Source organism: Coturnix japonica, chromosome 8, assembly GCF_054131305.1.
Source record: "Coturnix japonica strain WE chromosome 8, WE-NBRP24, whole genome shotgun sequence".
NCBI classification, from domain to species: domain Eukaryota; kingdom Metazoa; phylum Chordata; class Aves; order Galliformes; family Phasianidae; genus Coturnix; species Coturnix japonica.
Genome location: NC_140670.1, coordinates 13,369,494 through 13,396,839, shown reverse-complemented (window position 1 = coordinate 13,396,839; position 27,346 = coordinate 13,369,494). Strand labels below are relative to the sequence as shown.

General features: G+C 35.4%; 1 protein-coding gene across 5 annotated transcripts in view; it reads left to right on the top strand.

Annotated features, from left to right (window-relative positions):
* The window catches only part of LRMDA (leucine rich melanocyte differentiation associated), a 628,583-nt gene that overhangs the window by 512,624 nt on the left and 88,613 nt on the right, over positions 1-27,346 (top strand). For all 5 annotated transcript variants that reach the window (XM_085554243.1, XM_085554242.1, XM_085554245.1 and 2 more), the window contains one exon: positions 16,321-16,405. In XM_085554243.1, the coding sequence (XP_085410369.1) occupies positions 16,321-16,405 (85 nt within the window). The remainder of the gene's footprint in view (positions 1-16,320; positions 16,406-27,346) is intronic.

Here is a 27,346-nt window from a genome sequence, read left to right as displayed (position 1 = left end):
TTCAGTGAGAGAAAACAAATGGAATCCAGATGCAAGAGTTATATTTGTACTTCAAGGAACTGAACGGTTTCAGTTTTTTAAATAGTGCTGTTGGAGCAATTGTTTTGCCAAGTCTAAAACATTTAGTGCATCAATCTGTTTCTAATAACTTAATCTAAAGGTATGAGCTACAGAAAATGACTTCTAACATGAATAGTCAAAACATGTCATTTCCTTTTTAACTGTGGTAGTCTATACGTCTCATAAGAATAACAGAAGAGTCATGCCAGGTGGTAGGTAGGTGCTGAGACCCAGTTCCACCATGGAAACCACACAGTGTTATGAAAGGCCTTTTTTTGCACCTTTTCCAAATGTTTCACAATCACTGTAAATGAAAATTAGTCTTTCATTTAAATAATCATGTCTGAGGATTGAGGATATTTACTGTAATTATTTATTTCTGTTCTTCCACACATGAAGGAGGATAACTGGAACAGAAAAGTCAGAGATATGATGGCTGGCTCTGTTCATTTTGTTTCACTTTGTTGTCTGTGAATTTGTAGTTAAAGAACAATTAACTTTCTGTTCTGAAGTGTACTGATGTGTGGACATCAGATTTGCTACCATGATCTCCATCTTCCATTTCTAATGAAGTACAGAAGTGATGGCACCAGTCTTGTTTCATGCTGGTATGTGAGCTTTTTTCAGCTCAGTTCTGGTCCTACATAAACAGGAAAACAAAAGCAAAAAACAACCAGCCAACCAAACCAAATGCACCGATTTCAATGCCATTGCCCTTTGAATAGCTAACACAGTGGAGGAAGTGTACATTCTAAGGAATACATATATGTTCAGACAATGGCAAAGAACTTAGAAATGCTGCAGATAAGTTACTGTAACTTCAGAATTAGAGTGACAGATCTTTATATATGATGTGCTTGATGAGTCGCGCAGAATCTCAGAATTGCAGGGGTTGGAAGGGACCTCTAGAAATCATGTCCAATCCCCCTGCTAAAGTGAATTCCCTACACTAGATCACACAGGCAGGCATCCAGATGGATCTTGAGGAGGTTCCACAACCTCTCTGGTTAAGCTGTTCCAGTACTCCATCAACATTACTAAAGGAAGTTCTTCCACGTTAGTATGGAACTTCCTATGTTCAAGTTCATGGCCATTACTACTTGTCTTATCTTTCACAGTATCTCTACTGATCATGAATGAACAACAGATTAAGAGAAAAAAAATATATAGCAACAACAACCGTTGTTTGTTGTTTTTTTTAAAAAAAGTGTAAAATTTAGATCATATCAATTTTATTCTGTTGTTTTGTGTGCTTTTACTCCTAATGCAAATTCAAGCACCTGTTGACAGAATTTGCTGTATGCCCCAGGCTTATTTTCTCTTCCTATTTGATTCCAGACTTGTTCTCTCTTTTCTGTAGTAATTCTGAGTTGTCTACTTGTAGCATTGGTATTGGTTCTGCATGGTTTTTGAACGCTAAGAAAAGAGAAATATTCATGCCACTCCCCCCAACAGTTTAGTGATCCATCCTTATTACCATAATTCCCTTTGAAGTTTCTACTATTCCACAATAAGCATAACACCAACTTATGTGAACAGTCTTAAAATTCACAAAGCATCTGTTACACTATGTAAAATGCGTATGCTTTTTCTGTAAGTGTCATCTTAATAGCAACTGCAACCAACTCTGGTTTAACTGTTGGTTTAAGGAAACAGAGACAGATGACACCACAAATAATAAAGAATATCCTGTTCATTTGGTCCATTGTCTGCTTGCTCAATGCAAGCCCTGGGCTTTAGTATTGACTTTCCTTTGGTTTTGTAATAATGTTTAACAAATATTGCACTTATTTATTATTCTACTATGAAGATAGAATAATAAAAATTAATCGTGGCATACAACTAGTGAATTAAGAGCCCATGAACAGGTTTCTTGTTGATAAAGGAGACATGCTCTGATGGAAATCTTGTTTGTTCTGTGCTGTATAACTTTTTCTATTGATGAGATAAAATCATTAGAGATAAGTTTACCGTATTTGGAAAAAAATATTGGAAAATCATTAAATAATGAGATAGTGGAAATCAGGCTGGTTACTGGTAAGCAGTATTCATTTTAACAAAACCAGGTGAAAACACTGTATTTGCAAGCTGTGATTATAGACCAGGGACTCTGAAAAAGACTTGTGGTTACTCAGCTGAATGAGCTCTCCCAGCACACACATCTGATATAGTATGAAGTATGAGAAGAAATTTTAACACCATTCCTGCGTTTGTGGTGCAATTACTATGAGAATATAGTGTTTAGTTTTGGAGAAGCCTGTGGTTCTAGAAAGGCACTGGAGGACTAAATAGACAGCTGATTTGTGGGGGGTGGGCAAAGAGATTTCTTAGAAGAATAGATATCATAAGTTATGGTGAGAAACTCCAGGAAATTCCATCTTCAGTAAATAAGGGAGTCTAAAAAAGTATCATCTCTCTGGTACCCATCTAATGGACAGCAGGTATGAAAAGAACCAACTATTTCACCTGAAATTCAATACACTCAGCACAGGAAAAACGAATGTTAATTGAAAGGCTGATTTGTTGTTCATCTTTAATTTGTGAAGATCTCAATATTATTTCCTGTTCCTTTGTTTAATCATTCCCATTGACATTTCTGTTTTCTAAGCAGGTACTTAAAAAGTTATTGATACATCAGTTAGCCACATGATTTATGTTTCCCAGTTTTCCTGTATTTGTATTATGCTATGTCATGTAAGTCTTAAAGCCTAAATGTGCTTTCCATGATAGCTCAGCTTTAAAATTGACTGAGATGTTCTCTTCTTTTGGCTAACCACTCTGGAAACAAATCTGAACGTAGACTTTTAAAATCATCTACTTTGAAGAAGGTTTTACATACTGGCAGGTGGTATCTGGAAAGCCAAATGGAAGAGACAAAGTCAGTCCTGTTGTACATGCTGAGCCTTCTGTCTGGGGAAGAAAAAACAAAGTAATAAAGAGAGAAATCTCACTTTATAAACACACGAAAAGTTCATCCTGCCAGCTGTCAGAACATAACAGGGAGTCCATTTCTAATTGGGATCCAGATGTGAGACCCTTCAGAAGATATTGTGTCTGACTCGTCTCCTCCTCCCTCAAACCTTGCAAAGTTATCTGCAGTCAGGTCATTAACATAAAGAGATAAAACAGAAATCTGTTCCACAGTCTTACTTTTTTTCCTTCTCACTGTAATGCTGGTGAGTATTTCTTACAGGAACAACACCATTGTCATTTTTGTTTCCTTTCTGTTTCCTGTAAGGACATTCAATTAAATAATAATTTTTATGTACTTAGAAAAAGTCCCTTTAAAAGTTGTGATTGCAAACCAGTGCTCTTTTTTTCTGTTGTTTTGCTGTACTACTTTGATACAGTGGACACGTTCTGACGTTGTCATGATATACCACAAAGCTTTGAGTTTTTATGTCTTTTCACATATCTATTAGTTTGTGTTTGTTGATTACTGATTTTCCCCAGTTTGCTGATGACTAAAAGTGCTTTAAAAGAACATTCCAACATTTGACAAACCTATTTCTGCAAAATCATCCCTAGAAGTATCAGAATTGATGTCATGTTTGAGTTATTGATGGAAAATTTTCTATTTGGAGTTGTATTTTTTTATTTTTTATTTTTTTTGCTAAATATCATTTTGTACATGTTCTATGTTCTGAAGGAAATCATATTTCTGTATCTTAACCTATATTGCAAGCAATATCCTCACTAGGTTTAAAACTCAAAATTTTCATTAAACAATCTTTTCCACTGGCAGCTTTCCTTACATTCTGAAATCCTTCAAAAGACACCGTACAACATGAAGCTATCATATAAAGTTGATTTTATGTTTGCCCAGAGTCAAGCTACTTAGTGCAAATAAAATTTTGTGCCAGTCAGCTGGAGATGTGTTACAGCCATGCTAAAGCCAGGCCTGTTAATTACGAATGGTTTGCCTGATGCACAGACTCCATGGAAAAACGTTTGCCTTGGCACTATGTAGTTTTTCATTGCAGTCACCAGAATGTTGCACAATAGCAATTATGGGAATAAGGAGGATGCCCAGGCTATTGAACACTGTAATGATGATAGTTTTGTTTGTTTGTTTTTGTTCTTGTTTTGTTTTTGTCTGATAAAAGCAAATCAGATAAGAGGATATTCAAGTCACTGTAGCAATTAGTTTTTCTAAGATGTCTATCTATGTGAAATGTTTCATGGTAGATGAAAAAAAGCCAACAACTCTCTGGTAGAATACAAAGTTTATTACGTTTCTAGACTACATTATCCTTGTCAGCTAGATTAAAGCATTCTCCTAGTTTCTGTCCTATATTACCATAACAAGTGAGGAAATAATGTAGTGTTGTTACACAGAGCAGCTTATAAATTTTGACATAAGTGTGAGAGAAATCAGTTGAAATGTGAAGCAACCAAGAGGAATAATTAGGAACAGCAGAATGATCTCAGTAATATGACAACAGTTTCTAAAGCACCCTACAGGATTGAAATCATCAGGTTTGCTTGACCTATATCTTTAATAATACAGCTCATTGCCCTTGTATTGAAGCTAGAGGGTAGGACAAAGTATAAGCTTTATCATGTTTTAGGAGAAATTGCAAAAAGTTTATTTATTAACACTGCACAAAATGGCCCATTTCTTTGATTACCAAACAGGAAAGCATGTTGGGCCACAGTTCACCACACAGAACGCTTCACAGTCAGGCTTGGCTGGCAAAAAAATATTATGTAACACTCAAATAAGATGAATGGCTGCACTGGCAGTGGAAATAACCTTCTGTTTAATTAGAAAATAAGAGCTATATGGGACAATAAAAATGGTTACTGCTGCCCTCAGTCACTATTTAATAAATATGATAGTGCTGAAGATAATGCTAAGTGTTATTTATTTGTGCAATATCATGGGTTCAGTAATTGTTCATGTTCTTGATAGTTACCCTGCATGTAGAATGAGTCTGTTTCACATTTTCTTTGTTTAATTCTTAAAAAAGCAGGAGGATTTTTTAAACCTTTTAACTTGTTTTAAAAGACTTAGTTGGATATGGAAGTTCATTCATCTCTGTAACCAAACCGTGGGTTTTTCTAGCTGACCTTTGAGATAATTAAGCTTGAAAAATAATAGTTTTATGCTTTTCTGTCTGGATTGTCTACCTGTCTTAAATGTTTTTGTGTCTATGAGGGTAGAGCATAATTCAGACTTTATGCTATCCATTTCATCATGTCTGTGTCTGTAGTTAGTGCAGGTTTGTGGTCTTTCTTTTAGCAGTTTTACTTCCTTCGGAGTTGTGAGTACTGATTGCTCTGTAGGGTACAGTGCTGAAAACAGATGATTTCAGTGAAGTGTTCTCTCTAAAGGGAATAGTTTTTACTAGTAAATCGAGCATCAAATTGTGTTGTGTGCATAGGTATCAAAACTTTCTTTTCCCTGTGTAGCATGTTTATGACATATGGACTTTATTACCAGTTTCATGTACTTAGGAGTGCACACATTTATCAAATGCTTGATAGAAGAGCAGGGTAGGGTACGCATTTCACAGTAAATTTTTACAAGCTTGGTATATCAAACCTAATGAGTGTTGTCTCAGTCTTTCTATTTTGAGTCTATAGTAAGTAAAAGGATTTGGAAAAGGATATCAAAGACTTTGCCCTTATTTATCCAAGGGGAAATTTCAGAAAATGTTTTATCAGCAAGTTTTAGCCCCTCCTTCCTTGCTTACTTCCCCTCCCTAAAACGTAGGCTGTACAAGAAGCAAAACAAAACAAAACCCCTTTTCTTCACACAATTCACTTTAAGCTTCAAAATCCTCCAAAATCCCCAATCTCCCTTTGCAGTCTGGTTCCCACTCTCCAGCTTTCCTCATCTCCCTCTGAAAGAAAAAAGCTCTTCTTTAAGGGACTGATAGGTTGTAGAGCGATGCTTAGCAACAACATTCCTGTGCCTTAAGTAGCTGCAAGCCCCTAGCTGAACCCTTTGATGTGACTGTCAGGGCAGATTTATTTTGTTTTAGCACATTGTCTACTTGTCCAGATGTATCAGGAGATAAAAAGGAGTCATGTTTACAGTCTTTTTGGTGAGTGGGAGGAGGAGGAGGAGATGTAATTAAATCGCATTTTTGATGAATCTCTGAGAGAACGAGATGAGGAAAACAGGAATTGGCTTGCATAGAGAGGGGAAACACACTTGCCAGTCCTAACACCTGACATTGTCAGAAAATGAAGTGTAAAGCTGTAGCACAATGTGTTGATTTGTTTCTGCTGAAGCCTTTGACTTTTTTTCCTGTTCTGGTGGCTCACAAGAGTCCAGAAAGGCCCATAAGATAGAAGAGGTAGCGCACCACAGGCTTTTTCTTATGTGTCATATTTAATAAGTTTATTTGCCCAGGTTGAAAAGAAGTTTGTTTTTCTTTAGACTGGTAATGTTATAGATTACATATCCCAGGATTTCTGGCTGTGGTAATTAGTTGTCAGTCAAATACTACTACTCCTACTAATAATAAAGTTAAATAAAATTGAACCTCAGTGATCTTGGATATACAAATGTGTGATGTAAGGTAGGCCTTGCTGAATTCTCCCATGGTACAAATACCACAGATAAATCCATTTCTGTTTATTTGCTTTTTAACTTGCACATTTAGCAACACCACTCTGAGCTCTATTAATAACCTGCAGTGTGCAGTGACAAGTCTGATTCCAGCATTCAGTATGCTGGGGGTATGCCAAGTGAATAAAATGCTAGTTTTAATCTGCTGTTACAAATGTTACTGGTTTTGCATTTTAAATAGGTTACACTACAGCACCCCCTTCTGCTAGCTCAATAGTGTGACAGTAAGTTTTAGCTGCAGTTCAGTTTTATTCCCATACGGCGGAATGGAGGTGCCTTAAAAACATTTTTAACCTTCCATTTTTCTCAGTTCTTGTGCAAGGTGATCAGTGTAACTCAACAGCAGTTATTGGGCTGCTGTTATCATTTAGTTTTTTGACCTTTCTTTCATTTTTTAAATATTGTCTGTACATGTGGGGGAAGGAAAAAAAAATGGAGCAACCCAGAGGCAGCAGAATGAACAGCAAAGCAAACCTAACCTTCTAACATTGCAAACAACTATGTTTGGTCAGATACATACGTGCAGTTCTGCATTCCTCTGATTGTTGTTGACTTGAATTTGTTTGAAAGCGATGGCATTATGTTACTTGTTTAATTTATGAAACAGAGTTTTGAGTTAAAAAATAATAATAATAATTTTAAAAAATTACCTGACTGATTCCTCCTTGGCATTTGAAGAATCTTTGGAAATCATGTTTGTAAAAGCAAGTGTAGAAGTTCTGAGTCATCTGTATTTCAAAATAACATTCCATGAAAAGTAATATACCTCAATACTGCTGACCAAGTGTTTTGGAAGTTTTCGTTTGTCTTCTGGCATAATTTGTGTGAAATTTATATGGAATTCTTTGCATTGTGCTTTTATGTTCAAGACAACACATTCTAGAGTTTGTAATATGCAACAGAATGCAGAGCATTTCAGAGTAGTCTGCTTGAAAGAAGGCTTTTAAGTCTTCTCTCATTCAGGAGGATTTAGACAAGAATGCTTAAGAAAACTTCTGTGTTTTATAGTTGTGATATCATAAGTTGAAAAGCACATAGAATGATTGGTGGAGACTGACAATCTAACAGGTTATCAATGTGTTTCCCTTTTCATAAGTGACTTACCTAGCCTTTGGCACCTTCTGTTGTAGAACTCAATACTATTCTCTCTCTCATTCAGAACCACTGTGCAGTGAGTGAAACACAGGGAATAGCTGTGCTTGAGCACTAGGGAGGGGGAAACTTAGAAGAACGTTAGCATCTACTTGCATTTTTTGGCTCATCTGTTGTTTGCTCTACTAGATTCCTCAAAGAATGTGTGTGGCTTTTCAGAAATATCTGGCAAGGCTGTTTTCTGTTTCAGAGCATGACAGGATTGTTTGTTTATTTATTTCATTTCTTCATTTGATTTTACCAGCATGTGCGCTCAGTGAATCCTTCTGCATGCTGCACATGCAAAGAATGTAGCATGTATGTTCCCAGAAGATTAACCGGTAAAGATGCTGGTAAAGAAATTTAAGAAAAAAATGTAAATTTCTTGGTTGAGTTCACTTTCCCAAACTCATTAGAAGAGTCAAGGCAGTCACTTTTCCCTTACTCTTTTATCTTTTTTTTTTTTTTTTTCTTTGAGTCATATGTCAATAAGGACTCCGAAATCTATTTCAGAAGACAGTATTTAGCAACTTCAAATTTATTTTGTGGTGTAATTTTAAATTATTTTATTCTCCTTTTAAAACCAAGCATTAAGTTTCACAGTGAATAGATTTCTTGTTGGGTTAAATTAGTCATACTCATTTCATTCACTGTTGTGTTGCTATCATTGGTAAGTGATCCTTTACGGACAAATTCTATTATCTAGCATAATGAAAAATACTGAGCCACTTGAGGAGTAAGATTCAGTGTGTCACAAAAGAAAATATTATAGCCTGGGCTGTGATTAGGGAGAAGTTCTTTCCTACAGCTTGTGAACAAAATGAGCAGCAGAATCTCTTAAATCCTTTTTGCTGCTAAACACAGGCAGCTAAGATATAATTTTTAAACAGATGAAATGCAAATCTCATGCAATAAGAAGCTACTTTTTTATTTTTATTTATCTATGCATTTATTTTTCTGCTGCACTTTAAAATAAAAATCATTAGGGAGATGCTGAAATACATGGCTTTGAGTGACAGAAGTTGAAAATACTTGATCTTGGAAGTCAGAAAGCCTAATGGGGGTTTTTGTATGCTATATGTTACAGTAGAACAAATCAATTCAGGCTTCTTAGATGCAGTCATTGCCTTGTGATTACGTTTGTGTAAAGTCTTGGAGCCTTTGATCAAAGGCGCTTGTGACTAGGTCTAATCCAAACTCTTTAAGGTGTTTAACTTGCCAGGGGTGGGGGTGGGCGGGTGGGGGCTGATAACAGCTGGGATTAAAATTTAGTTTTGCTGAACTTTTGTATTGAAAGGATTTCTATTATACACTGCTTCCTTTTCCATACAGAAGATGGATCATTGAGTAAACCTAAAAAGGAGAGAGGATATGGGAGGAAATGGGTGGGGACTTTGAATTAATCTTCTGAAGAAAAATGTTTGATCAGCGAGTAGGAGAGGATGAAAACCTCTGATGTTGACAGCAGGCAACTTTCTGACTAGTGTCTGATTGACAACTTTGATGCTCCAGAGGGGAGCTAGACTCCAGCCGTGCTCAGGCATCCTCTGTCTGTGGGTGGTAGTGTTAATAATGTGGCAACTGGAAAGATTAATTGTGGACAAGCAGCAGGATTACGAGGAGGGCTTCACAGGTCTAAAAGGAACAGTGGTAGGAAGGCCTCTGATCTGTCAGCCCAAAAGGAAATTAGTTAGGGCAGGCTGGAGCAGGCTTAAAAAAAGAGGAGGGAGAATAGGGGGAAGTTGGAGTAATGGGAGAAGAGAAACATTTTAGATATTAATGCAAAATAAAAAGGATATTGGAGTAGGTTGTAATGGAATGGAAGCAATGCTCTTGAAAGACCTTAATACACTACATCCTTTTACATTCTGAGTTCGTATTGTTTTGCAGTGAACTGCAAAGAGAGTTTTGTTTTCAAAACGAACCAAAGTCAAATTTTGAATTTTCAAAGGCCTTTTAAATGCAAAATATGCAGGAGAGAGTTTACTTAAACTGTTCCTGCAAGTACCAATCTGCTGCGTGTTTTACTTCCTCCTCCTTTTGGTAGAAGTAGGGATTTTGCCAATAAATTCTGTGTTACCATTAAAGAGGCCATTCATCATGCTTACTAATGTTATTAATCAAGATACACCACAGTACCCTTAAAATGAGATCATTTTGATAAATCATGTATGACATGAAAAGACTTTATTCCTTTTAAGTGCAATTTAGTCTGTAATTTTTTTCCCTCATTTATGATTCATGGGAGAAACATGGATAAAATTCCCTTGCACATTTACACCTTATCTTCAGTAATAATTCAAAACTGCTCTTAGATGAAAATTCAAGGTCTGATTCACCAAAGCTGAATGCCAGGTCATTATTTTCTGGCATTTAGTAGTCCAAAAATAATGTCCATACATTAGGTGCTTTTCACAATAGTTGAATTTGGCTGCACACCAGATGTATCGATTACACTCAATTAAGCTTAAACGCATAAGAATTATCTTATGTTAATTTACATCTTTGATCCAGTTGTACCCTGCTTTCAACCTTGCAATTTAATATGAAATGCAAACCAAAAGTTTAAGTAAATTCAAGTGAGAAGTGAAAATCTCTCTTATATGAGAATTAGGGAAATATTTTCTGAAACGCTTTGCATCTTCTTCAGCTCCGCTACTTCTGTTAAATAAGCAAAATCCTCTTTCCTTGTTAAAGGTCGTTGGAATTGGAAGGTCAACCAAAATATAAAATCACTCTTCTCCTTGTCTTCCTGGTACTACAGCAATTTGGTCTATTTTATTAGCAGCATCAGAGATGAAAATAGCAAGGCAAAATGTCTTTAATGAGTATTTGCTTAGTTCAAAGTCACACTCTCGATTATAGCTGAAACACTTGTGATATTTATTGAACTCAGAAACATCAGAAATAAGTTGCAGCATTTTTTGCTAACACCGGTATGAATGTATTGGATAAATGCAGGTTTATTCTGACATTTATGTATATAAAAGGGAAATGACGGGTAGAGAAATTTAATTTGGAAAGAGTCTCATTTAACTTTTGCTGTTTCTTAAGCCATGACTCAAAAAAGACTGGCTTATCTGAAATTCAGTTCCCCCCTTTATTTCCTTCAGCAGCTGAAAGTATTTGAAAGAATGTGTGTGGTTGCCAAAAATAGCAGTCCATTTGTATTTTTTGAACCATTGGTCTCCACAAATTTGTTTTGATGCAGTATATCCTGATTCTACACAAAATATTCCCTTAGTAGTACCAACCAAATATTGTCTTTTTATTCCTTGAATAGGAGAATTCAGGCATCAAACTAATGTGCTTTTTCTTTAGTTCCCATACTCTTGAGAGCCAGTTGCCACTGTGGGCCTGATTTCAATTTCCTCTGAAATTTAGAAAGTACTACCCTATTCATTTTTTTCCCTTCATGCTAACCTCTATGTTTGCATACTAGAAAAACATTTTTCGCTTTCACATCATACTAGAAGTTGTGATGGCAAACCTGAGAGTTCAGGCTTGTGCTTGTTGCTTATTTTTTTACAATTAAGGTTATTAGACTAGTAGGCAGAAGAAGAAGAAAGCCAATAAATCCTTTAACCCTACTTATACCTGCCCTTACATTCCCTTCTTTTCCTATGAATTTTCTTCAATATTGATAAGAAAAAAAAACTTTCTTTGGTATAGTTCACGCACACACACACCAAAAAAAAAAAAAAAAAAAAAAAAAAATCTGTTTATTGAGATGCATTTGTAGTAAATTAAAATTATGTATTAGATTGCAGTAGTCAGATAGTGTTTGTCTTCTTTATTAGAACTGGCTAAATTACTTCTTTATTTTTATTTTGTTCAGTGGCTACTGATAAAAGAAAGTCATTCAGATCTTTGTGATCTTCACCAAAACCTGATATTTACACAAAGTCGCACCCTTTCCTTCCACACAACACTTTCTTGCTGTTCTCCTGTTTTATTTCAGTACCATGATCTGGTATCTAAAATCAGTTTTGAAATAAATCACTGATTCTATGCAGTGCAAGGAGGTCTTGAGTAAATGTACAGAGATCAAGCAAGTTGTAGCAAAACCATGCACCTTTCCCCTCTTCTTCCCCTCCCTTATTAAAATGCCTTTAATTTATGCTGGAAGTTTAGTAGAAGCAAGTGCTAATCTGTTGTTAGCTGTGTTTGCCTGTGGAGGAGGGGAACTGTGTTTCCTGTGTATTGTGCCATGTCACTTGTTTGTACTTCTAAGTGTAAGAGCAAATTGTGATTGGTTACAGAAGCACTGGCTTGTTGGAAACCTGCATCCTAATTGACAAGAGGGGAAAAGCAAGACTTTTTGCTTTTGTAGCCTGCTGCATTCTCATTGTCTGCCTTAACATATTTTTCTAGTTTCCTTATCTTTTTTTTTTTTTTTTCTTTGTCTCTTTCTTTCGCTAGTAATTCTTCTGTAAGGTTCCTGAGTTCACAAAAAAGCAAATATGTTGTAAATAAATGTCATCATCCCTAGAATAGAGTGTTCAATGTCTTGGTTGTTTCCTGTAATATCTTATGCTGTCTCGAGGTTCTCAAAGACCTCATAGTGAAGTTAAAGCCTCATTGTGCTTGGTGCTGTGCAAATTTATGGAAAGAAACATTCCCTCTGGAGTAGTGTTTTGATACTCTCTCCAAGCATGTAATAAATTCAACCCACAATTAATACAATTTATTTTTTTTTCTGTTAATAGTTAGGCTATGTTTCTGATCACATGTGAATACATGACTAATATACATAAATTAATATCTCATATGTAAATGATGAGTTTCTAGTTATATTTATGATTTTTTTATTGTTATTGTTTTTTAATATGGCTGAGCAGGTCTGTGGAATATATCTGTATGTTTTATCTCAAATGAGAACAAATCTAGACGGTCTAATATACTGAAAACCTGGAGATGTGAGCTACAGTAGCCAGTGTTAGGGAGTGAATTGACAAGCTGCTGTCCTATTGGTAGATGTAGATTTAGGTAAAGTTTTAAGATGCATAGAAATTATTGAAGGCTGTTGCCACTGTGTGCCCATGTGATTTGAGATTAATCCTTAAACTAAACAGAAGATGATGCAAACTTTATTATACTTTTCTTGAATTATAATAATCAAGTTCAAATGTAGTTAAGCCTTGACTACAGGTGCATTTACTAATAATAAACAAAGATTTCCCTCTGTGGCTTTGCATTTGAATTAAATGTATTTAGCTAAAGAAATCTCCCTCTGTATGTGTGCATTGAAACAATTTCACTTACCGTGTAATTCCATAAGTGCTTTGCATATCTGTTAAAGTTTTCAGGAAGCAGCTAAAATGCTGCTATTTTCCCTGTATTGTAAAATTAGTCACAATAATATATTGATGACTACTTCTGTTATTGCTATGTATGGATGTGTAAAGAATTGTCGCATGTCAGAGAAATAACAATGATCTCTCACATATCGAGGAGAAATATTACTAGAGAAATATCTGCATCCAAATACAAGTTATGTTACGTGCCAAAAATAGAAGAGTATAAACTGTTAACAAGTGTTGAGGATATTCTGTTATAGCCAATATAGCATAATATGATATATCTTACTCTTTGAGAGAATGTATCGTATCCTAATTCCTACGAAATCTACAGGCTAATGCTAAGACAGGTAGAGACTTCAATTTAGCAAATATTTGGCTATGTGCAATATTGCAGCTAAGGCTGCAAGTAACTATTGGTCTTGTAACTTCTATGCCTTGTACTATGATATACTGCAACATTTGGGTGGCTAGAATGCTTTCAGAGATGACTGCTTCTAGTAATAATACTATTAGAATTTCTTCACTGAGCTATTTGGTGACCTGTACGTATAACAATGAAGCTACTACTTATTTTATCCAGCTTTTTGTAATTACCTTCTTCTGCATTGCAACTTGAACTTCTGATGCATATGTGTACTTGAAGACACAACTGTCACATGCCAGTGCAATCGCTGTCAAAATATCCTTGTGAATATCAAGAATAATATAATCTATACAAATATCTTTGGAAAATATTTGGGGCCAAATGCCATTCTGCAGTAGGGAAAACAAATTGTCTTTCTGCTGGTGCACAGGTTTACTCAGAAACATGATTCAGAGTTCCAGACATTGTTTGTGCAAAACAATCATAACCATGGATGATATTCCATAGAACTAAAGTTGCTCTAACTGAATACTTAGCTCAGAGTTAATGAAACTTTTCCATATTTGACAGGGAATTATATACTGTACGTAAAATTGCAGCAAAACATCAATAAACAAACCTTTCCTGCTTTTCCTAAAATTTGAAATAAAGCTAAATTGCCCCTTCACTTCAGTATGCTTTTTAGAAGCTCTTGAATTTTGCTCAGTCAGTGGTATACTGCTGAAAAGGCAAAGTCTCCTCCAGTAATTTTAGGAAAAGCTATCATCAAGCTGTCAACAGTCTAAATTGAGATTAAAAGTACCAAAGAGAAACCTTCACTATTATCAAAGTCTCAGCTAAGCACACTTGAATAGGCAGATAACATCTAGGGTGTACAGTATGTGACCACTTATTCCTCCGGTTTTTTGAAATAATTTATAGGGATGAAGCCTTATGTTAAATAGGTAGTGACATTTTTATACTTGTCTTACCCAGAATTTCCAAACCAAAAGAAAACAGATAGCTGTGAACACATACCTGCTCCTGGAACTTACTTCAGCATACTGCTGAATGTTAGAGGCATCCATCTCATCCTATGAGATATTTTTTGTCCTCAGACAATATTGCTCATCAGAGGGATGATCTCCAATCCCTTGGTAGTCCAGTGTAGGTAGAGCTGCATGTTTACAGTTCACTAAAATCAAGATTATTCACTTTGTCTGAAAGCAAAAGTTGTATTTACAGTATTACCTCTCTGAAAAGGAGGGTGCATAGTCACTGCTAAGAAAGAGGACAGAGGATTTTCTAGAGTGCTCTTCATACCTCGTACATAGCATCTTTGCTGTTTTGTCAAACCTGTCTTTTTTGAAATATGATGTGTTTTCCTATTATATCCTGATTTTTACGAAGTGCTAAAACGTGACTGTGTGGTCTGACAAATCTGACTGAAATTCAACGCGGGCCTTGGAAAACAAAAGCTTAGTATACTAATTACTCAGTCTCTTACCCTTGCACAATTTTAATGTACTACAATCTGTACAGCTATAACAGAGATAAAGAGTTCTTTAACAAACTATTGGTGATTTTCATTTTTGTGAATTGCTGTATGTACTCGAGTTTAGCTGGGTTACAAGCTTTCTTTTTTTTCCCAAAGAAATCTTATGCTTTCATCTTTACTAGCCTTTGTGAATCTAGTTTTGAATTCATTTCATATATATGATTAATTAAAAACAATAAGAGATTTTTGTGAATTGCTTGGAGTAACTTTGCAATTTGTAAGCTAAAATATCAAACGGGAATAACAGGAATAGAAGATAACTATTTTAAGGTTTCCCTTAAGAAATCATTATGAATTTCAGGAGTTTAGATTTTGTGTTGCTAGGGCTTTTTGTTTGTTTGTTTGTTGTTGTTATTGTTGTTGTTTGCTCTGTATTTCCTTTATCTTTTCTATTGGAAATTGTCATATAACTTTTAGTGGACGCTGGGCACATCACTACCATGCTATCTATCCGCCTAATTCAAACCAAATTTTTAAAACACTATAATGAGGATTCATATTCACCAACAAGATCTGTTATTTTCATATCAGCTAAGAATGAGAACCCACTACTCAATAACTAAAAAGCAAGATGGTAAACACGGCTTTCCTTGGCTTTAAGTTTCTATTTCCTTCAGATGAAACTTTTTCTTCAACCAGATTATGACCAGTTTACAGAAAACTGTAAATTCACAGTTGAATGTTTTCAATTCAGAATCGTAGGATCTTGAATTTTTTCTTTATTATGGAGAAAAAAATGAGTTTCCTTTCTTCTCCCTTAACATTTTCTTCTTAGTAACTCTTCTTAATACTTCTTTAAACGATTTAGAAATCTCATGTGGTTTTTAACGGTTTGTTATATTAACCTAGATCCTTGTACAGCTTTTGAACCTTATAGGCATTATCATTCTTAAGAGATCCCTTTGCTTAGCTTACATAACAGTGGAATTTTGAAATCTGGCTTTTTTTTTTTTGCTTTTTTTTTTTTTTTTTTTTTGGCTTGTGGACAATTCCTTCAGGTAAATATTTTTCTACTTAACTAAAAGGAACATGATTAATGCCACCCAAAGTTTTCCTCGTTAAGTTGGTAATTCTTTAAAGCTGTGAGCTGTATGGCAATATTTTCTAGCAGCAATATCTAATATAATAGATATAATAGTGCAAACTTCTGAGTACAGCTTCCTTGCAAGATTGAAAGTGGTTTTGATGAAAACAAATTAAATTTTCTTTCAATTCTCAGTAGTCTTCTATGACTGTTGATTCTGTGCATCTGTATGCACATCACAATACTCATCTTACAGGGGCATTGTCTCTACTTACTGACCTTTGCTCAAAATACTGATAGTATTCTTTTATCACACAGGCCTCCAGTGATGCAGCCTCCATTTCACCAGAGATGAGCTATACACCTCTACCCTCAGGATCCAGAGACCTCACCAATCATAGAGGTAAAAACTAAACTTTTATTGGCATGGACTCCTGCAAGGTGGTAAACTTCACAGAGAGGCCCTCTTATGTATTAGTTACCACTGCATTGGCACTTTACTTGAAAGGCACTGTGTTCTCTGTATTACATGAGAAAACCATACCTGTCAAGATTAGAGATTTTAACTCATGTTAAAGAGGAGTTAAAGGTAGCCTACTGGGAAAACAAATCTATGGATAATACCATTCAGGGTTGTTGTTGGTGGTGGTTTTTTTTTTGTTTGTTTGTTTGTTTTTATGTGTGAGAGAAAAAGCATAGAGGTTAAAGTGCTTAAATGTTGCTAAGTAGATCATTACATGTAGAGCGGGTAATTTTGAGAGAATAAAGTTTCTAATATTTGTAAAGAGACAGCTTTTTGGCATTTTAACAATTTAGGGCTGTAATTTTGAAACGTTAACATGTTTTCATTGCAGTAAAATGGGATTCATTCTTCTCTGTTTTTAAGCAATAAAGGCAGATCATTGTTCAATTTCCTTTTTCACTAGTACTTAGAAATTAAAAAGCACCTTGGGCAAACTCTTTAATTCCATCTGCATACCAATGGAGCAAAAAGTTCAGGGAGCAGGTGAAAAACTGGAGCAGTCAGGAAGAGCACATTCCAAGTTCTTTCATTATTGTTCTGTAAAAGAAGAAATGTTTAAAGCTTACAACATTTTTCAGCTTGAAACCAGAGCAACAACACTCAGTGTTTTGAACATTGCACATTTGATTCCACAGAGGCCTTAATATTTTAAGTGTTTTCTAAATTGTGACTGCATAAATAATTAGTGTAGAGATAATTTTTATACTGGAATATCAAAATCTAAGTCGATCTTGTATTTATGAATTAATGGTAACTAGATTTTAGTGTGTTTTCAAATTCTGCAGTAGTGTAAGTCAAGGCATCATTAGCAGATACCTAATTATTTGAAAACTTGAGGAAGAACTGGGCAGACAGTGATGAAGATGGGAAGGGTGAGGAAAGTAACAGACTGGACTTTTGTTCTTTGCAGCCTATATCACTGTTGTGCCAGAGATTAGATGGCTACCAGGCTGTTTCCTGGTACTTGTGTAACTTGATATGGTGTATGGGAAAATAAAGAAAGAAATAAAAATTCCAAGGTATGTGCATGCTGTGGCTTTGATTTCAGGTGATACCTGGTAAGCATATTTACTTTGAGGTTGGATTTCTGCTGTTGGATTAAAGGCATAGTAAGTAGATAATAAGTAGGACTAAAGAGTATTATAAAAATCTGTAAAAATAAATTAAAAATATATAATAATAAATAGTAAAAAGCACATATCCTTAGACCTGTTTATTTAGATAATGAAAAATTAGAGGTGTGGTCTCATGGCTGGCTTTACCGTAAAGGTGCTAGTAGCTTTACGCAACAGAAGTTGTCTGATAGGGCTTGTCTTCTGTGGCAGTGTAGGAATACTGTTGATCTAGTAGGTACGGCATGTGTCTATATGGGTGTCGGTTCAGGTCTATAGCTTATTGTTGTCTTCTCAGGGGTTTGAGAGTGCCTACTCACCTGCTATGAAAGCAGAAAATTATATTCCTCCGATTGCCAACATTTTCCCCTTATTAGCTCTTCACATAATTCTGTATTTCTCCTGTCTTTCCTCTTCCCAGAAGTATTCTGCTTTGCATGCTAATCATGTGCTGAAAATTTTGTTGATGATTAAGTACAATTATATATTGTGAACAGAGAAGTATGTATCATCCATAAATAAATAAATAAATAAATTAGCATTAAAATTGGCTTTAAAAGAGAGGATGACATGCTCCAATAAGTTTTAGGATAAATACATATGCATATATGTGAGCATGTGTTCATGAGGAAGTCATTAAGAAATCTTTCCAAAATTCCAAGCATTGTAAATGAACCTTGGAATAACCTACTGGCAGGGCTTATCAACTCCATCGACACCTTTTATACAAAGAAAAATGTCCAAGTTCACAAGCCCATAAACTCTTAATTGGAGTCAATAGAAAAATATCCAAGAAAAAGTGAAATACTTAGCTGTGCTATTTTAGGTTCTATTCTGAACATCTTTGATTTTTTTTTCTCTGTGAATGCTTTCAGTGTTATAAAAAGTGATTAAATCAGCTGATGCATATGTAAAATATTGGCAGTTTTCAACCCAAAATGAAAGAAGCATGCTGTATGTTTGTATATACTCTTATTTGTCCCCGGAGAAGCTTGTTTACCAAAATCTGAAAGGCTGGCAAATGGTTTGGTATAGCTGTGAATTGATTTGGAGGGCTTGGGAGGAAGATCAGGAACAAACTGAGTGTATCTGAATGGTGGAGTTTTACTTGGACAGTTTTCACTGTATGTTACTGTGAATTTTGCTAGGGGAAGCAAATCATGTTGAATTTGTGTTGTGCTTTGCAACTTAAAACTTTTGTATTTATATATTCAGCATGTTATTTCCAGACCGACCCTGGACTTCTGCAAGTTGACTGTTTTAACAAATAAAATTCAGGAATTAGAAAAAAAATCTCTTTTTATGAGACCTAAGTAATGACCTTTTAGACAAGTCTTCCAAAAGTAGTAATTTTATAGCTAGTTTTGTTTTTGTTTTATTTTCAAAACAATGATAACAAATTCCTAGGGGTATTATTAAAATTATTATTTTATCTTTATCTGATTTAGTTGTGTGAAATTTGTACACTTCTCTTACCTGGTGTGTGGGAACTGTTGAGTTATGGCCTGAGCCACTGGCTGATCACCTGAGGCAAGCACTGAGTCAGCTGTGGGAGCACAGGTGAAGGCAATTCACCTTTGTGACTGGAAGTGGTGGAGCCTGGCTCCACCTCGCCTAGACCCCATTTAAGGGCTGACTGCCGCTGGGGAAGGGTTTCTTTCTAGAGGTTCATCCTTTGTGTAGACTTTCCTGAAAACCATAATCTTTGGGTACAGGTGAGTGTTCCTTTCTTGTTTCTTTTCCCATTTTCACCATAATCACCTTTCCATCTGTAACATCCAGATTTAAAAAAAAAAAAAAAAAAAAAAAGTCAGTTTATAAACACCCATGCTCCCTTTAAAAAAAATAAAAATAAAATAAAATAAATCCATTGTACTAGTTTCAAAATTTCTTAATGAAAGAAAACAGGCCTTGCTTTTTTTCTTCTTACTTGTCCAGACGATCTAACAAGATGTCTAAAAGGAAATCCATTTCTTATTGTTGTAGAAATGTATTTTTGTCATTTTTGGCTTGTATGCCCCTGGTATTTTAATCAATATCAGTTTATTGAGTATAAACAAAATATTTAAATAATGCTTTAAAATACATAATATTGTTAAAATTGATGGAAAATAAAATTGTAATATTGTAATTTTAAGGTCAATATTTTTAATGTGCAGAAAAAAGCTGTTTCTTCTCCTCCCCTGAGCTATGTTATATGTTTATATTACCTAATTGCAATGGTAAGGAAGTTTCTTTGTTTCATTCTGACTCAAGATGCCTCCCTAAAAGGGCAGTGCTTTCCATTTGCTGGTGAAAATAGTAATTTATTGTGTTATCTCTTGAGAAACAAAATTTTGAAATAATAAAAATGAGAAATTGTGCTGAATGCTTGCTCTTTGTGCAAACAATATTTTATAACATTGTCTAGAACTTGAATTACTTGAGAATGTGTTCATTTGCCAAAGGTATTTGGTTCCCAGTAATATTTTACAAATGGTCTTTTTTCCCTGAGATCTTGCTTCTGGGAACAACTAGTGGTAAGTCTGCCCCATGGGTTACTGGTAGAAGGAAGAAGAATCAGTCTCTATTAAGAGCTAAGCCTGTATTTATGTAGGTAGTTTTTAGAGCCTTGGATTGGATTTATGCCAAGTTTTAATAGTTCCAGTCTATTTTGGCTTTTAAGAACTTCCTGAACAAATCCACTGTCCTATTTTTTTAAATACTTAGTTAATTATCTAAGCATTCTGATACACTCAAAAATTACTTTTTCTCTTTTATATTCTCATTTGAATTTATGTGTATCCATATGAAAAAGAAAATTATTTACTCTAGGAATATGTTTGAATCACCTGAATGAAGCACATTCTTATTTTTTTCAAATGGTCCAATTTGAGACTGAAAGTCTTAAACTGCATTCAGCAGTGCCTAAAATTTCAGGGGTGGAATATTTCTTAGTAGCCTTCTGAAGGTAATCTTATAAAACAGTTTTTTGGGAAGAAACTGAAAGGAAAAGAAGGTATCTTCCTGCTTTCTGTTTCTCTTTTCTTCTGATAAGTGTGGTGAGGAATTGTTTTGGAATGAAGTCTTTTCAAAACTTTAGTGTTCATGGACAAGCACTAGCATGTAGGCATGCAGTCTGTTCTAGAAAGTCCCGAAGTTGGCACTCCAGTTTATTCTTGACTATTTTTTTGCTTCGCTATTGTACTCAGTGGATTTTCGTTATTACAGTTTTTAGCGATGATCTGGTTTGGCTATACAGTTTGTTTTCTGGCTGATTTTTATGATATGTCATACACACAATCCAGCCTCTTACTGTAGGAGTTACGTCCTGGGCTGAGGCAGAAGTGTACCTTTTTCGAATGCATTATGCGCATCACGTGATCCAAATTTCCTATTACAATCTAATAGGCAGCTAAAGAGACCTACTGTTTTCAGTGATTGGTGTTGAAGATAAGAATGTAGAAATTTTAGAGAAAGAGAAGGAGTAATTTCTCATATATGTGAAAGTTCCATACTCCAGGGGTTTACCTGTTCTACCTATGTTTTCTCAGCATGATTAGATTTTAGACATAAATATTCTCGAGTTCATCTAAACTAATCGCATATGTTTGTCCTACAAGGATCAGATCTAAATTTTTTAATGGCCCTTCAGATTTTCAAGTAAAATTATAAAAATGATGTATACTTCTTAAATATTAATAAACTAAGTCCATATTTTTGAAGGCCTTCAACTTGATATCCTTACACTCTGAAAAGCTGTTCTATGTTTAAATCACAGGCATAAAAAGAAAAGGAAATTGCTTAGCATAAAAACTTACTTCCAGAAAGATAATTATCCTGTATATATTATCATTGCAGTCTTCTCCGTTGTTTATATTGACACAGTTGTTAGGTACTCATTGTATTTTCAAGCCAGAGGCTTATTTAGAGTTTAAAATTGATTGCTGGGAAAGTCACAAAGCAATTTACGTAGCAACTTATCATAATTAGTTAGATTTCTTTAATGTGAACTGCACTTTATGCTTGTCAATTGATTTTTCTCTATATCTGCATAAAGCAGTCCACTGTGTGCTGTCCAAAAAGAGAATAATAATAATAAAAAACTGTGGGTAGTGTTCTATCATTCAGTTAATCTGACAAATTTTAAAAAGTTTTAACAAAAGATGTGTATGTAGATAGGAAATATTTGCATTAACTTATTTAATAATTCAGAGTATTATAATAATAAGAGAACTCCAAATAGATGTAATATATGAAATTCTCTATCAAGAAGAGATGCTGTGAGTTCTTGGAATTTTTTCATGACTTACATGAGGAACAGCCATATTCCTAGTTTTTAAGCAGCCTCTGTACCTCTTAAAACAGGATCTTCTTACCTGAGATGACTGACCTAAAGAAAAACAAGTTTACAATAATGGACAAATATTTCCTGGGAGCAGATACACTCAGTAATTGTGACATTGCCCATAAATGCCAGGAAACGTGTCCCATCTGTGAGTTGTGCTGGCAGTCCTCTTCTTTTGGCATCTTGGGAGAGGACTAAAATGAGAAGTATGCTATGGGAAAATCAAATCTCATTTGGCTTGCTTGCATGAAATGAGAAATTTTGTTCTACTAGTACTTTCTTTAGCTCTTTGTTTTGGAAAAAGAGCATTAATGGAAGCATGAGGTATGTTATAGAAGAATGGGAAGGAAAGTATTGGTAAGGGTGAGTGCTGGTACAAGAGGAAACTTGGTTAAGGAAAGACTTGGTTTTTGTTTCTTGGTTTTTCTCAGGTAAAGTAATTGGAAAGAGAAAATCTGTCAGTGGTTGGTTGGAGTCCTCAAAATTTGGATGTCTAAGAAGGCAAAACAGAATCTGTTGTAAGTTAATTTCTTCTGGTGTTAGTGGGGAAGGGAAGCCCTTCTCATGGCCACTGCTGGATGTCCCCTGCTTGCTTAAGCACATAGGCATGCCAAAACAAGTGCTTGGAGCTGATGTAAAAGATATAGTTCCCTTTTTATTTCTTCAATGGTGAAGCTAATTTCGTATCTCTGGTTTTCCCTTCCAGACTACTCTGGAGTTTATTTTGTACTCAGTGTTTGGTTTTTTTTCTGATGCGTTTGCTCTTCAGGTATGGAGGAGAATAGGTAGATTAAAATTATCTAGGTATTCTGTGGATCAGCTTTCCCCCATTTTTTTGAGTAGCAATTGTCTCTGACAGTGCTTTCATGTTTCTCTGTAGAACACAAAGTCTTTCCCAAATGTGGAATAAGTTGTGGTTGGATTTGAGTGAGACCTTGACTAATGTGGTTCAAAGTATGCATTTTCTAGGTCACTGGATTCATGTATTTGTCATTTATAGGGTAAACAACTTATTGTCTGTGTACTAAAGGACCATTGCAATCAAATCAGTATAATGGAGATTATTAAAAAATTAATATTAAAAATATCATTGTTTTGTATATTACAATGATGAGAACAACCTGTTGTGTGTAACCAGTGTGGAGTGAAAGGGTAGAGAATGATATGCAAAGTACAGTACTGAAATGCATAGTTCTGTGCAGTCGTTCTTGATGGTCAGAAAAGTTCAGACTTGTTTTTTAAATGACAATGTGTAGTTTTAATTTGTGAGTATTCTCTGCGTTCTGTGTTTTGGGAGTGAATTTGGGGGTGTGACCAAGCTGGCTAGGAGTATATGCTAGGAAGATCACTTCCTGGAGTGCTACTTTTATTTCGGAATGGAATACTGGTATTCCTTTTCAAGGCAAGGGTTTAAAAGATAAAATAGAGAAATTAAGTGGTTTATTGGGTTTAGGTTAAAACTTTATTCAATATTTAACTAATTCAAGAGAAAACTTCTGTTTTGCATACAGTGAGAATTAAAAGCATAAGATTCAGGAAGCCTTTTACAATTATCATCCTTCTTTTTTTCTAGATGCTGTTTACAGTTTCTTTTTTTTTTTTTTTTTTTTCCACAGTGCGTATCTCCAAAACTGACTGTTGAAACCCTAATCTCTCATTTTCTTTTTTCAGTATTTCCCATATTTCTGAGATTGTCATTGTAATGTTCTCCATGTTTGCTGAAATTAGTTTGCTGAAACTGGGCCTTAGTCACCAATATGAATATCACATCAAACTGAACATAATTAATGAGGGAAAAAAGTGTGGATTTTGGTAAATTGGAAAGAGTCTGTTTCACAACATGACTCTTTTTGTCATGCCAGTTATAAGAAACCATGAGCATGCTCAAGCTTCAAGCAACCATGGCTGTAAGTTGGCAGGAAAACAGAAAACATTGCTTCTTTATTAGAGATGGTATCCAAAATCATAAACCTACCTAAAAGCTGTTGTTGTTATGCAGATCAAATGGTGCAAAGAGTGTACAACCAGTAATTTTTTTTAAGTATTGTCTAGTAGGCTTGCTGCTTAGCTTTACAATAAGCAATCCTTTATGAAAAGTCCAGTAGCAGGTACTGAAATTATAGCCCTTCCAGAGGAAACATTCAAAACACATAGTGCTGTGTGTGTACATACACAGTGTGTATGTAGTCTCCTGTGAGATCCCCAGTACTCCAGCCTGGCCTGTTTTTTTTTTGCAGGAGTCCTCCAATTTTATCGTTCAGGCATTTTTACAGCCTCATTGGAAGAAATAAACATCTGGAATCATGTGGTATATTTAATTAAAAACTTTTTGGCCAGAAATAGTAAAATCATGAAAAATTTCCTGTCTCTAGGCTCAGAAAGGCCAAATGATAGAGCTGTTGGCTACAGGCAGTTTTACGATGTATTGAAATTCATAGTTATACACATCTCCTAAAAGGCCCCCTTTATATTGATTCATAACCATTAATGAGTTTTTAGAGCACTGATTGTAGCCTTTGTTTAAATAGGAATTTACTGTTTTTAATAACAAATATACGTGTTACTGTATTGCATACAGTGCATACCGTCTGTACTGTTCTCTAATACACAGACAGACTAAAACTCTTGGTTAAATATAATATAATCTTTATAGTACATCCTCAGGGTCAAAAGCTTACTTATCTTTCCACCCTTGCAGTTGTATAAGACAGTGCTGTTGATCTGCCCATGTCACTGCATGGTAACATGCATCAGTCTCTCTCTGATTGCTGGATAATTCTCAGTCTCATCATTTCCTCCCCCAACCTGGCCACCTGCTCAGAAAGTTTTTCAAGCTGGGCACACTCTCATCCATGACACTTCTCTCTTCCCTCAAGCCCTCTGGGGAATTCAGGTTTTGAACCTGTGCATCTCTATTTTCAAATAGCTGAACCCTGCACTAAGAAAGTGATATGCACACAGGAAGTACTGCTGCAGCTGAATATTGTTCACAATTCTACATATTGCTTATGATGAAAATAATTTGTACATTCCATTTAGAGCTACATTTCTCCAAAGGTTTAGCAAGAGAGGATGCTTACATGACCTTGGCAGCTCTCCTGCAGTTTGTGTTACTGAGCTGCAAGGAGATGTGTCATTAGAAACAAAGTACTAATTCCCACATTGTGTGTAAGCTTACTTGGGGGGAAAAAAGGAAGAAGGGTTGGAGAAATGAATTTCCTAAGTAATCGGAAGAGCAACTATCTGCATTACAGGAATGAAACTGTTTATTCTCTTGTATGTCAGTTCTTTATGGTGCACACATCATGCTGTAACGTGTGCATTACTTCCAAAATGTGAACTGCCAAAAGGATGCAATGTATTTTGCATTTCTTTGTTCAATGTGTGTGGTATGTTAGGAAGCTGCGGATGAAGGTTCTTTTCTATAACTTTGCCTTCAGCAAAGAAAAGGATATCTTTGTTATTTCACTGTGTGTCCTCATGCAAGAACAGAAAGCTGTCAACATTTTGTAGAATATGAATATCTGTATTCATGATCTAATGATATGTTTTCTGATCAAAGTTCCTTTCAGAGCTCTGAAAGCAAATGTTAAGTAGCTTGACAACTTCCTCTTTTTCTCCTGTTTTATGATGTTTTTGAGGTCCTTTAGTAGCCTCAGTACTGGAAAAGTAAATGATAGGCATGACATCCTTCCTTAGCTTTGCATACCCTTAAGCAGAAAGCTTGCACCTGTAGAGAAAAGGGGGAAAGACAGGAGAGAAGAGGTGAACAATACGTGTAACAAGGGGGAAAAAATTATGTACCTTACCCAACGAAGGATGATTGATATTTTTTTTTGTTTGTTTGTTTTGGTTTGGTTTTTTTTGTTGTTGTTGTTGATACCGTTTGCCTTATATTTTGCTATGTGAGAGATTTTCAAAGTTATTTCTGTTTACAGAGGAGAAAGTTCTTTTACTGCATGATTGACAACATTGGTGTGTGTTGTAAGACCCTTTTAAGAAAGCTTGTCTATGACTCTAAAGTGCCTAGTAAAGCTAAGCAATCACCTGAAAGACCCCCCACCTGTGGCTACATAAAACTGAAGGTAAAGAATGGAGAATAATCCATTGTGTATGCACTTTCCCACCTGCTGAGAGCAAAATGCAATGCAGTTTCAGTGCTTGCATGCCGCTGGGGAAAATAGACTCCTAAAATCACACAGCAAAGCACTGGAAGAATTCGGTGAATTTGTACTTAGCATTTTGTTAGAAAACCTAAGGAATTTCAGTCTCTATTTCTCAAGTGAAACAGATTTGTATTGTGGTTCTGTTGGAATGCCTACCAAATGTAATGATGATATTTAGAACAGTAGGCTGTAAGCCTGGTGATTATAAGTACTTTTGCAGGAGTGCAATACAGAGGGGGATGCAAGCAACCCATGTGATATCTAAGACCGAGCAAGACTGCAGTCTTTCTGCTTTTGTTTTTTTTTGTTGCTGTTGTTTTTTTGTAAACTTCTAATTAAGTGTTGGGGCCAAAGTAATGTACAGTGAGGTGGAATGTGAATGCAGTCTGAGTTAGCTCTTTCCAAACCACCTGTGATAGTACACGTGATTTCTCACAACTATCAGAGAACTGAATTAGTGTTCATGCCTGTTCTGGGTGATTATTTCCCTGCGTTTGCTTAGCTTCCTCAGCACTAACTGCTGGTTCTCAGGTACTGTATGCAGTCAGAGATGTGCTTAGATAAACTACATCTGTCTCATCTATACTACTTCTTCATAGAAGGGAGACAATTCTCAGTGTTTTTGCTGAATTGTGAGGGGGAGCAGCCTGTCTTAACAGTCATTTTTGTTCTCATGAAATAAATGAAGCAGACTCGATGGAAATCATCCTTTAGGACTTGCCTGGCATAGCTGGAATCAGTCTGAGAGCAAAATTGGCAAATGGCCCCCATCCCCACCTCCCCCCCACAAAAAAAACAAAAACCCACCCAGTTAATTCAGTTGGAAGATTGTTTCTGTCTCTGTAAAGTAATGGATTGATAAATTCATCAGAGGAAAGAGAGTAACTTTACAATAAATAGATTAAATAAGCTATTAGGTCATTCAGAAGCAATTTGTGCTGACTAATGACAACCATTATTGATGTAAAGTATATATGTTAAGAAAAAGAAATACTGGATGGAAATGACAGTAAGGTAAATTGAGATACATAGACACCTGCTCAGCCTCTAATTGTGCGATCAAAGTTTGCCTCCTCCCTGTAGCACAGTTCTAGGTAACAATGACAGTGGAAGTATGGAGAATGGTTGGAGTCCCTCTCCTAACTGTTAATTGTTGCACAAGGATTTTCATTTTTGTTCCACTCTGTCATGGTAAAAAAAGTAATCTCTTTAGCAA